A 13,478-nucleotide genomic window follows, 5' to 3' on the forward strand; every position below is an offset into this window, starting at 1 on the left:
TTAGACCCTCCCCCCTCTCTGTCTTCACAGATCCTTCCTAGAAGGGGGGGGAGGGTTTCCTAAAATCCCACATCCTCTCATCCTGCAATGGAGGAACTCGGCTGCCCATCGTCCCCCCGTGGAAATAAAGCTCGGTCCCCACTTTTGACACTCTTCCAAAAGTATCCAGGGACATGGTTTCGACAAAGGGGCTAGGAGACCCCCCCCCCCAGGGTGATATGGTGGGATAGTTGTCAGGGGGGGGGAGTGAGGGTTTGACGAGGTTTGATTGGGCTTTATGGTTGCAAGCTCCCCAGAGTCACCATGGATGAAGCTAGGTGGCCCTATCATTTATTCCTCAATAAATAATGATTTAAAGGAAACACCTTCCCAACGTTGAGATTCATTAGAGAGCCAACTCAATAAGCGGCTTGAGATCCCAAGGCTTCCTATCTAGACCAGGACTTGTGGACTTCAACTCCCAGAATTCCCCAGCTAGCTCTTTGTTTCACTTTGCTGAAAGTCAAGATATATTACGCTTCCTGCGTACCCACTGTCTATTAAGAAAGTTACCCTACATGGCTGGCTGGGGAATTCTGGCAGTTGGAAGTCCACCAGTCTTAAAAGTGGCCAAGTTTGGAGCTGAGGTGGCGCAGTGGTTAGGGTGCAGTACTGCAGGCCACTTCAGCTGACTGTTATCTGCAGTTCGGCGGTTCTAATCTCACCGGCTCAAGGTTGACTCAGCCTTCCATCCTTCCGAGGTGGGTGAAGTGAGGACCCGGATTGTTGGGGGTAATATGCTGACTCTGTAAACCATTTAGAGAGGGCTGAAAGCCCTATGAAGTGGTATATAAGTCTAACTGCTATTGCTATTGGAGACCCCTGGTCTAGACTGTTGTCCAGGTAAACTGGGATTATGTGTGTTCCCCCCCCTTGGACGCTGGAGGAAGGAAAGGCAAGTCCAAGATGCAGTCTTTTGCCCTAAAAGCAGTATTTCTCAACCTTAAAGACGGGTGGACTTCAACTCCCAGAATTACCCCCGGACAGCTGGCTTTTCCCACTTTGCTGAAGTCAAGATATGTTACATCGACCGCATTCTCACAGTCTATTAAGAAAGTTACCCAATGGGGGAAAAAATGTGATAAACGTAGCCAAGTTCCATTTCCTTCTTGTCCCATCCAGGCTGAATGCTGGCTGGGGAATTCTGGGAACTGGGCTCCACCTATCTTTGAGTGGCTGAGATAGAGAAATATTCGCTTAGGCATTTCCCCTATCGGATGCCTTCCAGATGTGCTAGGACAAGGGTATCAAACTCAAGGCCCATGGGCCGGATCCAGCCCGCGATGTGGTTAGATCCGGCCCATGGGGCTGCCCTGGAAACAGCGAAGGACTGGCCCCCGGGAACCTCGGCCCCAGGGCAGGCCAGCCAGGCGCTGATCTACAACTTGGTGGGGCTGGAACGTAGTTGGCCTTAGGTCCGTGGGGCTGCCCCCCATCCCACCCCTGGGCGTGAGATGGAGACAATGGATCCCCTAGCCCCACCTGGGCCACCACAGGCACACACACACACGTTGTGAGAGACATCAAGCTGGCCATGCCCACACCTACCCAGTCAGCGGCGCCCACTTGGGCCCCCAAGATCAACCACGACCCTGAAGCGGCCCTCAATGAAATCAAATTTGACCCTCCTGTGCTGGGACTACAATTCCAAGGGCTGGATGGGAATCCTGGGAGCTGAAGTCCACCCATCTTCCAGTGTTCGTGATTGAGAAGCACTGTTTTATAAAGTATGGTGGCCAGGTTTTTTTTGGGGGGGGGGGGGAATGTCCTTAGGGCCCTTCCTACCCTTTGTTCAGGCACTTACCCGAGGCAGCCCGGGCAGTTCATTGTCCACCATGGTGGCCACGTGGAACTGGAGCAGCTTGACGTCTTCCGCGATGACGTGAGCGGCTGCCCCGTTCTGCTCGTTGCGCCGCAACTGGTTGTTGATTTTCACAATGTCGGCCAGCTTGTGAGTCAAGTCATCCTAGGGGGAAGGAGGGAGGGGGGGGCGGGGTCAGTGAGACTAATAACAAGCCGTGGCCCTTCCCCGAGTGAGCCCCCCCCCTGGAAGCTCGGATGGAGGCTAAGACAGTGTCCGACTGTGAATCCAGTGCGGGGTCTGGGTTCAAATCGAGCCTTCCCACCCCCACCCCCGAGCCGCCTGCAGCCACCTGATTCCTGGCGGAGCCTTGCATGACGACGGCCGGCCTGACGGAGAGGGGAGGGACGGGGAGCACAGTGCAGATCATCCACTCCGGCCGGGCGTATTTGGGGTCCATGCCCAAGATGAAGCATTCCTCGTCCGAGATCCGCTTGAAGATCTCGTGGACCCGTTCGGGGCTGAGCAGGATTTTCTTCTCTTGCGAGTCCTCGTTCACGTGCTTCCACTCGGCGTACAGCTCCAGGCCCGAGCGGCGGATCCGCGGCTGGTATCGTCCACAACCCCCGTGGCCCTTGAGGGAGAGAAGACAGCGTCACTGGGGGGCTGGGGGGGGGAGGGAAACCCTGGTGCAAAAGAACCTCTCTGGGACCCTTATTTATTTATTTTTATCCCACCCTTGTTTACGAAGCAACTCAAGAGGATGGATGGACTGAATACTCCTCTTCCACCTCCAATTTTCCCCCGTTTGGTCCAATGGTGAAGGCATCAGGTTAGAAACTGGGAGAGGGTGAGTTCTAGTGCTGCCTTAGCCATGAAAGCCGGCTGGGTGACTTTGGGCCAAGGACCAGGAGAATGGGAGTTGTGGTCCTGCCTTAGGCATGAAAAGAGATCTGGGTGACTTTGGGCCAATCAACAGGTGATGGTGAATTCTAATCCAGCCTTAGCTATGAAAGCCAGCTGGGTGACTTTGGGCCGGTCCCTCTTTCTCAGCCCAACCCACCTCACAAGGTTGTTGTTGTTGTGGAGAAAATAGGAGGAAGGAAGGAGCGAGCATTCGTCTGTGCGATGCTTTGAGTTACAAAAACAATACAGGCAAAATAAAAATAAAAATCTAAAACCAAAAGGCAGTTGGAGAACTGAAATAGATGCCAACAGCCATGCTCTATTCTCCTGAAAGGTATATTTCCGCTCTAGACAATATTTCTCTTTCTCTCCTTCTTCTGGGAGAGCATTTCTGTTTTCACCTGAATAGTCTTTAAAGAATTATCCAAAAGAACGTTAGCAAACCAACATGTGACCAAACTGAAATTCACTTACTTATTACCTAATTTTGTGTGTGTGTGTGTGTGAGAGTTGCCACAACTTTTCCTTTTGAGTTTAACAGGAAACCTCAATCAAGCCGCGTAGACTTTTAGGCAAAATCCAGACCCAATTAATTTATAAAAAGCTCGTTTAGACTCAGAGCCTTCCAGGGGAACCACTTGGTTCCTCCTAAGTGGGCCTCAATTACTTTAATTCGGAAGAAAACTTAAGGCGCAATTGGCAAAATTGCCCTTTGGGTGACCTGCAAGGAAATTCCGATGGGGAAAACTAAAAAGCAGCCGTTAAATGGGAGTTTTGTTCTTGCTTCCGAGTTGACAAGCGTGGAGCATCCGTTTTCCAAAATGGAAACGGCAAGCGGGGCACGCACGGTTTGATGAAATTCCCCTCGGAAGATTAGCGGGTTAAATTATCACAGGGGTTAACATCTGCGTATTAATTTCCCGGTGGAAATTCAGACCCTGGGAAGGGAAACAGCTGGGTTTTTTCCAGGCAACAGGTAGATAGAATCCGAGACAGTTATTTCTGATTGAGACCTGACTGACAAAATATGGATATTTTTCCTATTTTATTGCCAAGGGAAAAGGTTCCCAAGTCTAATAACTAGCTTCTGTACGGGCTTCAGCAAGGGCAATTGCAAAAAGCTGAAAATCAAAGCAAATCAATTTAACTTTCGATCAAACAATGCAAAAACAATATGGAAGCTGGTTGGGGGAACCATTTGGCCCAATCCCCAGGAGATTGGGAGTTCTAGTCCCACTTTACGCATGAAAGCTGGCTGGGGGACCTGGAGCCAGTTCTTCTGTCTCAGCCCAACCCACCTCACAGGGTGGTTGTGGGGGGGAAAGAATAAAAGCGGAGTATAAATAAATAACCAGGCGGTGATTTTCACGATAGGGAAAATAGAATGTTCACAAGAGGGATAGACACACAGCCAGTGTTAACAGAAGTTCTTGCTTGCTAAACCTTGATTTTTCTACCCAGGCACACAAGGTATTGTACCACAAGAAGAACACAAACAAATTATGACGAACCACGTCCAGCTCCCTCGCACTAAAAGTCCAGGGAAGAGCAACGAAGAGGATCAAAGGCCTGGAGACTAAAACATATGAAGAATGGCTGCAGGATTTGGATTTGGCTACTCTGGAGAAAGGATGGAATAGTGGGGGACATGATAGCAGTCTTCCAGCATTGGGGGGGGGGGGGGCTGCCCCAAAGAAGAAGGGGGTCAAGCTATTCTGCAAAGCACCCAAAGGCAGGAGAAGCAGCAATGGGTGGAAACCAATCAAAGAGAGGAGCAACCTGGAATTAAAGGAGAAACTTAAGTGAGGACAATTAAACAGTGGAACCAACTCGCCACCAGAAGTTGTGGGTGTTCCATCACTGGAGGTTTTTAAAGAAGAGATTGGACGACTTGCATGAAGTGGGATAGGGTCTCCTGCTTGAGCAGGGGGTTGGACTGGATGACCTCCAAGGCTCTTTCCAACTCTATTAAGTCTGTTAATCAACTAGTGGAACGGCTTTCCTCCAGAAGTTGTGAATTGTCAATATAGCAATAGCAGTTAGACTTATATACCGCTTCATAGGGCTTTCAGCCCTCTCTAAGCGGTTTACAGAGTCAGCATATCGCCCCCAACAACAATCTGGGTCCTCATTTTACCCACCTCGGAAGGATGGAAGGCTGAGTCAACCCTGAGCCGGTGAGATTTGAACAGCTGAACTGCAGATAACAGTTAGCTGAAGTACTGCACTCTTAACCACTGCGCCACCTCGGCTCTTCATATTGTTGTGTACATGATGTGCAATGACAATAAAGGCTATTATTATTATTGTCCAACACTGGAAGTTTTTAAGAAGAGATTGGACAGCCATTTGTCTGGAATGAGATATGGTCTCATTTCAGGGGGTTGGACTAGAAGACCTCCAAGGTCCCTCGCAGCTCTCTTCTGATTTGACTGAAAAAGTGACCAAGCTCAGTGGGGAAATTCCTGAGGGTTTTTTTTTTTTTGGGGGGGGGGGGGGCTCAACCGGCTTCCCTTCCCCCTCCACGTTGGGGCGGCTTCTCACCTTTTCCTTGGTGAGGTCCTCGTCCCCTTCGGGCTGCTCCACCCCAAATTTGTTATCCATCTCTTCTCCTCCCTCGCAGATGTTCTTCCCTTTGCAGAGATCGTAGACGTGGGTTAGCCGCTTCTTCGGCTGGCCTTTCGACTTGGTCAGGATGTCCTTGATCTTCGGATTGTTCTGCAGGAAAAGAAGGGAAAACACACAAGGAATGACACCCCCTGCCCCACAAGACGGGGGAGGCACGGAGCCCCCCCCCCTGGAGTTCGGCCATCTCTCCCTTTGTTTCTAAAGTTTATTGGCTGTGCGTCTTATAAGAAGGTAATAACTCTGATAACTTAGCTTGTGTCATTTTTAATTTTGTCTGTATCCCCCCTTCCCTGGTTGAGTTGTGAGCCGCCCTGAGTCCCCTTTCGGGGGAAAAGGGCAGCATATAAATAAAATCAACATTCAACATTAGCTTACAATTTTAAAAAGATGAAAAAAAAGATACAAAATTTAAGAGAGATAAATAAATCACAGGTAGTTCTCGACTTCCGTTCGTTTAGCGACCGTTCAAAGTTACGACAGCGCTGACAAAAGTGACCGAGGGCAGTTTTTCCACACTTGCAACCGTGGCAACTGACTCATATTTATGACGGTCGCAGCGTCCCGGGGATTGCATGATCCCCTTTTGCGGCCTTCCGACAAGCGGAGTCCACGGGGGAAGCCAGGTTCACTTAACGACTGCAGGGATTCGCTTAACAAAGGCGGCAAGCGGGTTCGTAAAATGGGGCTTAAAACTCACTTAACCAACGTCTCGCTTAGCCACGGGGGTCTCGTTACTCACCGAATCGACCAGCAGTTTGGAGCAGAAGAAACAAACGCACCGGAGGACTTTCATGGTTTTTCCTAAAAAGCCGACGTGGAAAACCGGCTTGGCCAGTTCGATGTGGCCAAAATGGCCGGGACATTCGGTCATGTTGCCTGCCGGAGAGAAACAGGAGGCGGCAGTGATTATCATCATCATCATCATCATCATCATCATCATCATCATCTTTTAAGGACCCCATAATCCTTTGCAGGGTGGAGTCTGGGCAACTGAATGGAGCTGAGTATTTACTGGCCAGATGCCCTTCCTGTTGCCAGAGCGGAGTTTCGTTCGGCAGATAAATTCTCATTATGCCCAGAGAGAGAAATATCTGCCTCTACCTGGGATTGAACACACAGCCTCCTGATCGTGAGGCGAGAGCTCCACCTCTAGGCCACCGCACCACTCTCAAATGGGAGGCAGCGATGTCCCCCGACCCTATCGGCCCACGGCACAGATGGGGGCAACGCCAGGGTCCTCACCTGCGCATGTCTGGCACCGCCCGGTCCTTTCAATGACCCCTTGGCGAGGATCCATCAACCCTCCGAGTTTGGGGCGCCCGCCTTCTGTGGTCTCTGGGTACTTGATGCCCGTTTCGGTCACCGACATCCGTTTCTAGAAATTGCAAGCAAAAAGCGGGTGAGTGCCGAGTGCGACGGGTCTTTGGTTAAAACGTGTGAATGTGCCACAAAACAGTGGCAATCCCAAAGAGCCAGAGTGGAAATTAATACTTTGGAGAGGGGGGAGAGAAAAGAGTTTGGCCTAATAATTAAGGAAGCAGGCTAAAAACTGGGGGACTGGGAGTTCTAGTCTTGCCTCGGGAATCAAAAACCAGTTGGCTGGGTGACTTTGGACCAATCACCACCAGGTGATGAGAGTTCTAGCCCTGCCTTAGGCATGAAACCCAGCAGGATGATTTTGGATCAATCACCAGGTGATAAAAGAGAGTTCTAGTCCCACCTTAGGCATGGAACCCAGCTTAGTGACTTTGAAGCAGATATTCTCTCTCCTCCCAGCCCATCTCAGAATTTTTGTAGGGTAAATGGGAGGAAAGTGTGTTGGATATATTTGCTGTCTTATTTATAGAAATAAGGGTTGCTTATAAATTAAATTAAAAAACTAAATAAAATTGCTGATTAGTCATCTCTTTTAAAACAGATTTACTGCCAAAAGGGATGACCATTTTTTTCCCACCACCCCAATAAGATGGTTTTTCAAATTGTCACAACCACATGTTTAACACACCTCTGGTTTAACAAGATATTTTGCTAATGGGGAGGGGGGAAACAGGATTTTGCTGTTTGACATTCTGGGCTCCCCCCCCCTCCCATTCCCACACAGGAGGGGCTTTTGAAAAAAACAGGAGGAGAGCTTGAAAATCTGGCTTGGCAGAATTTTGGACAAAAGTGGAATAAAAAAAAGTTGGTTGTGGCTGCAGAATACTTTTAGATCAGATGACTGGGTTTTTATTTACTTATAAATGAGTTACTTATAATAATTATAATTAAATTCATATGCTGCCCATCTCAATGTTGCAGACTCTGGGTGCTTACAATGTAACAAAAAGGTAAATAAAATAATACAAAATGATACAAAATGAAGGGGATTCAATAAGAAATCAAGTTTGTAGCTACTGAGTAAATATGGGCCAGTTCATCTCAGCCCAGCCGACCTCACAGGGTTGTTGTGGGGAAAAAGATTAGGAATAATCCCTGCTTTGAGTGATTTATAAAGGCGGGATAAAAATTCAGTAAAACAATCTGAAATTCCAGCAATTAAATTATTTGAGGATTCCCATGGCTGCCAATTTGTCTGCCCAGTCACTCTGGATAGCGAGACAAGCTGCATATAAATTTGATAAACAAAACCTACTTAAAAGTTTCCTGTAAAGTATTAATAAGTGCAATTATAAAAATCAGATTAGACATTTCATCAACCAAAAACTCTGCCAATCAGCTTGCTCAGAGTCACTCCGGATAGCGAGACTAGCAGCATATAAAATTAATAATTTTTGCTGTTTTGGAATAACCCACAATTGGAAGACACCCAATTAAATTCGGGCGGCAGAAGCTTTTAAAAGGCAGAACTAGACAAGGATCATGCTGGGCCCTGATCTTGATCAAGCCCCTCTCTCTTAAAAATCAGGATTAAAAGAAATGAAGGGGCAGGGGGAGAGAGAAAAAGATGAAGAGAGACCCCCAATCCAGAGTGAAACCACTTCCAAAAGGAAGGCCGCTGACACCTGATGCATTTTCTTTCTTTTTTTGGAAAAGAGCCATTTGCACTTGGAAAAACTGCAAACTTCCCAAGAGGGGGGGCATTTGGGAGAGTGGGGTGATCACAGCCCCCCACTTCTAAGTAACTCAAGATCACCCCCCAAAAAAATGCATTTTTGTTTTCGCCAAAGCATTTGCAAAAAAACAACAACATGCAAAGACCTCCCAAGGAAAGAGGGCTGCTCGGGAGAGTTGTCAGAGAGTCATCAAAAACCCCTAAATAATCCAAGACAACCCCCCCCCTCAAATTCCGATGAAAGTGCAAAGTTTGGAAATCGCCAATTTATTTCCTTTGCAAAAACTTGCAAAGCCCCCCCCTCCCGAAGAGGGGGGCACTTGAGAAAATGGTGGGGGTCAGAGGACACCCTTAAGTAACTGAAGACCCTTCCCCACATTTCCTTTCTTGCAAAGCAGCACTGACACTTGCAAAAACTTGCAAACTGTCTCCAAGAAAGATGGGGAGTAATTAAATGGTGGGGGTGGGAGAGGCCCCTTAAGATAACCGAAGACCCTTTTCCATCTTTCTCTCGCAAAAACTTGCAAACTGTCCCCAAGAAAGAAGGTGGCTGCTTGGGACAATCTGGGGGGGGCACTTAAATGGGGGTGGAAAAAACCCCTTAAGTCCCCATTTTTTTTCTTTTCTTGCAAAACCTGCAAACTGTCCCCAAGAAAGATGGGGAGCAATTAAATGGTGGGGGTGGGAGAGGCCCCTTAAGATAACCGAAGACCCTTTTCCATCTTTCTCTCGCAAAAACTTGCAAACTGTCCCCAAGAAAGAAGGTGGCTGCTTGGGACAATCTGGGGGGGGCACTTAAATGGGGGTGGAAAAAACCCCTTAAGTCCCCATTTTTTTTCTTTTCTTGCAAAACCTGCAAACTGTCCCCAAGAAAGATGGGGAGCAATTAAATGGTGGGGGTGGGAGAGGCCCCTTAAGATAACCGAAGACCCTTTTCCATCTTTCTCTCGCAAAAACTTGCAAACTGCCCCCAAGAAAGAAGGGGGCTGCTTGGGACAATCTAGGGGGGGGCACTTAAATGGTGGGGGTGGAAAAAACCACTTAAGTCCCCATTTTTTTCTTTTCTTGCAAAACTTGCAAACTGTCCCCAAGAAAGAAGGGGGCTACTTGGGACAATCTGGTGGGGGGGGGCACTTAAATGGTGGGAAAAAACTACTTAAGTCCCCATTTTTTTCTTTTCTTGCAAAACTTGCAAACTGTCCCCAAGAAAGAAGGGGGCTGCTTGGGACAGTGGGGGGGGGCACTTAAATGGTGGGGGTGGAAAAAAAACCCTTAAATCCCCATTTTTTTTCTTTTCTTGCAAAACTTGCAAACTGTCCCCAAGAAAGAAGGGGGCTGCTTGGGACAATCTGGGGGGGGGCACTTAAATGGTGGGGGTGGGAAAAACCCCTTAAGTCCCCATTTTTTTTCTTGCAAAACTTGCAAACTGTCCCCAAGAAAGAAGGGGGCTGCTTGGGACAATCTAGGGGGGGGGGCACTTAAATGGTGGGGGTGGAAAAAAAAACCCTTAAGTCCCCATTTTTTTTCTTTTCTTGCAAAACCTGCAAACTGTCCCCAAGAAAGATTGGGGGGGGGCACTTAAGAAAACGGAGGGGCTCGGAGAACCCCCTTAACTGAAGACCCTTTTCCATCTTTTTCTTGCAAAAACTTGCAAACTCCCCAAGAAAGAAGGGGGGGGGGCTGCTTGGGAAAATCTGGGGACGGGGGGAGGGGTCATAGAAACCACCCTAAGTATCCCAAGACCCACTTTCCAAATTCCGATGGAAAAGCAAACTTTTTTGGGGTGGGTGGGGGGGGAGAGGAGGAACCCCCCCCCCCGCCAACCTCCCACCCCACCCCCAAACGTTGGGCCACCCACCATCTCATCCGGGCTGAGGATCCCGAACTGCACGCGCTTGATGGTGCGCAGCGGGCACGCGCTGTCCCCGGAGGGCGCGCCCCCGTGCATCTTGGCGGCCCCCTCTTTTTCTTTCTTTTCTTTTTTTTTCCTCCTCCTCCCGTTCCGCCGCCGCCGCCGCCGCTTTTTTCCCCCCCCCTCCCTCCCTTCCTTTTTCCCCCGGAGTCACGTGACGCTGCTCTGCCTCCGCCTTAGTCCGTCACCAGCCCGGAAGAAGCCACAGCAGCAGCCGCCGGCCCTTCCCCCAACTCTCCGGTTGTTGTTGTTTTTTTTTAACGCCGCCGGCCCGAACTCTCGTCTCCCGGGGGAAGCGTGCGGCGTCTCGTAACGCCGGCGGGGAAAGAGGATAGGCTCGCCCGACAGGAGAGCTCCCCCCCCCGACACGCGACCACGTCCGGCCGCTTCTTCCCTCCCTCCTGTCCTCTCCCTCCGCGCTCTCCGGCGCGACTGAGCGAAGCTGCTCCGTCGCCGCCTTTATATAGCCTCGCTCCCCGGGCACGGGGCTACAGGAGTACGACGGCAAGGGCGATGACGCAGAAAGGGGCGGGGCTGCGGCTGCGTCGCCTCCGGACGGGAGGGGGCGTGGCTAGGGCCCCGAGGGAAAACAAGAAAAAGAGGCGGCGGCGGAGAGGGAGGAAGGATCAAACCAAATCATGGGGGGGGGGCGGTGAGGAAGTGTGCAGTAAGTAAATGATATAAATATTATTTAGGCTTCGTTGAAATTTTTTTTGGGGGGGGGGGGCGATCCAGTTTTCGGTTTGCGCTCACTTTCAGCTCCGTCGTGCTTTTTAATTGTTATTTTTTTGCAAACGCGGTAATTAGGTTACGGAAAAGCGCGGATAAAATGTTATTGGCATGCTTGCTAGAATTAGTTGTGTTTTTTTCAAACAAACTCTTCGTTAGCAATGCAATGGAAGCAGGGTTTTTCTTGCAAAGCAGGTTATTTCAGGAAGGAATACTTATTCTACAAGCCAAGCCTCCTCATTAGGACCGGCTCTCAAATTAGATTAATATACAATTTCCTTCATTATTCTGGTTCCCCCCCCCTCTTTTGCTTATGGTACAGTCCTTACGGAAGCAGGCTCCTTTCCCGAAGATTTTCGACGCACCTCATTGACTATTCATGAGCTGCGAAAGGCGGGGAAAACAAAGCCGCTCCTTAAGGGGAGGGGAGGGGTGTGTGGCCACAAGCCGAACTTTTCCGAAAATGGCCGAAGGGGCCCCGAGGGTGGAGAGTCGGCTCGCTCAACAGAGCCAGCTTTTGTCGAGCGCGAAGCCGAGCCGGATGGAACGCTCCGGCCGGCGGCCTGCAAGGCCTCGCGCTCGCGTGATTCCCCCGGGCCGGGAGCGGGCGCGCGCTCGGCCGGCCGCTCCGCTTTAGGAAAGCCCGCTGCTTCGGGGCCTACTTCCACAACTGACTCGGGCCTTGGCGGAAACGCTCCCGAGAACCTCCCGAGGCTACAATTCAGCGGAATTACGAGGAGAAAGCAGCCAGGAACGGGTGAATTAACCTCACAGAGGGAAATGGATGGGAGTTGTGAGGGAACGATTTATTGGGGAAGGGGCGACTTGGGGGTCAGGGCGTTGCTGCTGTGGAGTGGGGTGGGCTTCTGAGAGGAAAACTCCGTCCTGGGGTGAAGATTAAGGGGGTGCAAAGCCTGGGGTGGGATTTGGGGGGGGGCGTAAATAATGGGGGGGCCCTCAAATGTGGGGCTGAGGGGGGGGGAGAGAAACGACTTATGGGGCTCCTGAGGGGATGAGGTGTGAGAGAAAACAAATTTGGTGGGAATAGAGAAATTTTTTTGGGGGGGTGATAAAGTGTTGGGGGGCAGGAAGGGAGGCTGGGGGGGCTCAATTTGTGGGGAGGGGGAGATTGAAGGGGGCAGAGAGGGGCTTTCTGGCCTGGGGTGCCTTGCCCCCCCCTCCTAGGCCCCCCCCCAAAAAAAACGGGGTGCACCCAATTCTGTAGTTGCTTTTTAGGCCTTTTTAAACCCCCCCAACACAATAAATAAAATCTGGTTGAGGAGAAAAAGGGGAAAAAAATACATATTTTATTATTTTTGCAGTTTGTTCCCCTGAGGAAAAAATAAAACCCAACACTTCCCCCCCCCTCCTTTTTCCCTTTCTTGGCATATAAATAAAATCAACATATAAATAAAATCAACATCCTTATTTTCACAATAAATAAATCTGGTTGAGGAGAAAAGGGAAAAAAAAAATACATATTTTATTTCTGCAGTTTGTTCCCCCTGAGGAAAAAATAAAACCCAACACTTCCCCCCCCCCTTTTTTTTCCCCTTTCTTGGCATATAAATAAAATCAACATATAAATAAAATCAACATCTTTATTTTCATTTGCCTTTACAAGATTATATAATCCTAATAACGATGCGGGGGGGGGGAGGACAGGTCGAAATTCGTAATAATATTTTAAGATTAAAATTAAAGCTCAAGAATATTAATATACAATTCGAAATAAATTCTGTGAATGGATGGGAAGATTTAGAGGTAGGAAGGAGAGAAAACTTAAGATCATAAATATTAACACTGAAAATAAGGTGAATAATTATAATACTTGAAGAAGAAACCTAGCTAAAAGCTTTTTGGGGGGTATATTATATTATATTATACTATATTATAGTATACTATATTATACTATATTATAGTATACTATATTATACTATATTATAGTATACTATATTATACTATAGTAAATAGTATAATATAATAATATATATATTATAATATATATATATAATATTATATATATATATATATATATATATATATATATATATATATATATATATATAATATTATACTATTTACTATAGTATAATATAGTATACTATAATATTTACTATATCATAATTGTGATTTAGCTTGTATGTCGATGGTTAACACCACTTTTTGGGTCTTTTTAATTTGTAAATGGTATATAATGCACTGTTTTTCCAAAAAGTGCCTATGAATAAAATGTATTAAAAATAAGAATACAATAAAAATAATAATAATATTTTGTATTTTACAGCGCTGAAAAAAGTGGGAAATCTCCTCTTTCCTCCTCGATCACTTCTTCTTTCTTTCTTTCCCTATTATCTTATTTTTACGTGTATTTTAAGAGGATTGGAACCTCTTCTTTCCTCCTCGATCAC

General features: G+C 48.0%; 1 protein-coding gene across 1 annotated transcript in view; it reads right to left on the reverse strand.

The window, feature by feature from the left end:
• Nucleotides 1–10,438, reverse strand: part of POLR2A (RNA polymerase II subunit A) — a 37,130-nt gene extending 26,692 nt beyond the window's left edge. Inside the window, exons 1-6 of the mRNA XM_032237867.1 lie at nucleotides 10,285–10,438; nucleotides 6,617–6,749; nucleotides 6,114–6,250; nucleotides 5,291–5,464; nucleotides 2,193–2,474; nucleotides 1,844–2,005 (exon numbers count right to left, since the gene is read on the reverse strand). Of these exons, the coding sequence (XP_032093758.1) occupies nucleotides 1,844–2,005; nucleotides 2,193–2,474; nucleotides 5,291–5,464; nucleotides 6,114–6,250; nucleotides 6,617–6,749; nucleotides 10,285–10,374 (978 nt within the window). The 5' untranslated portion in view covers nucleotides 10,375–10,438. The remainder of the gene's footprint in view (nucleotides 1–1,843; nucleotides 2,006–2,192; nucleotides 2,475–5,290; nucleotides 5,465–6,113; nucleotides 6,251–6,616; nucleotides 6,750–10,284) is intronic.
• Nucleotides 10,439–13,478: the final 3,040 nt, after the last annotated feature.

The sequence above is a fragment of the Thamnophis elegans genome, chromosome Z (genome assembly GCF_009769535.1).
Source record: "Thamnophis elegans isolate rThaEle1 chromosome Z, rThaEle1.pri, whole genome shotgun sequence".
NCBI lineage: Eukaryota > Metazoa > Chordata > Lepidosauria > Squamata > Colubridae > Thamnophis > Thamnophis elegans.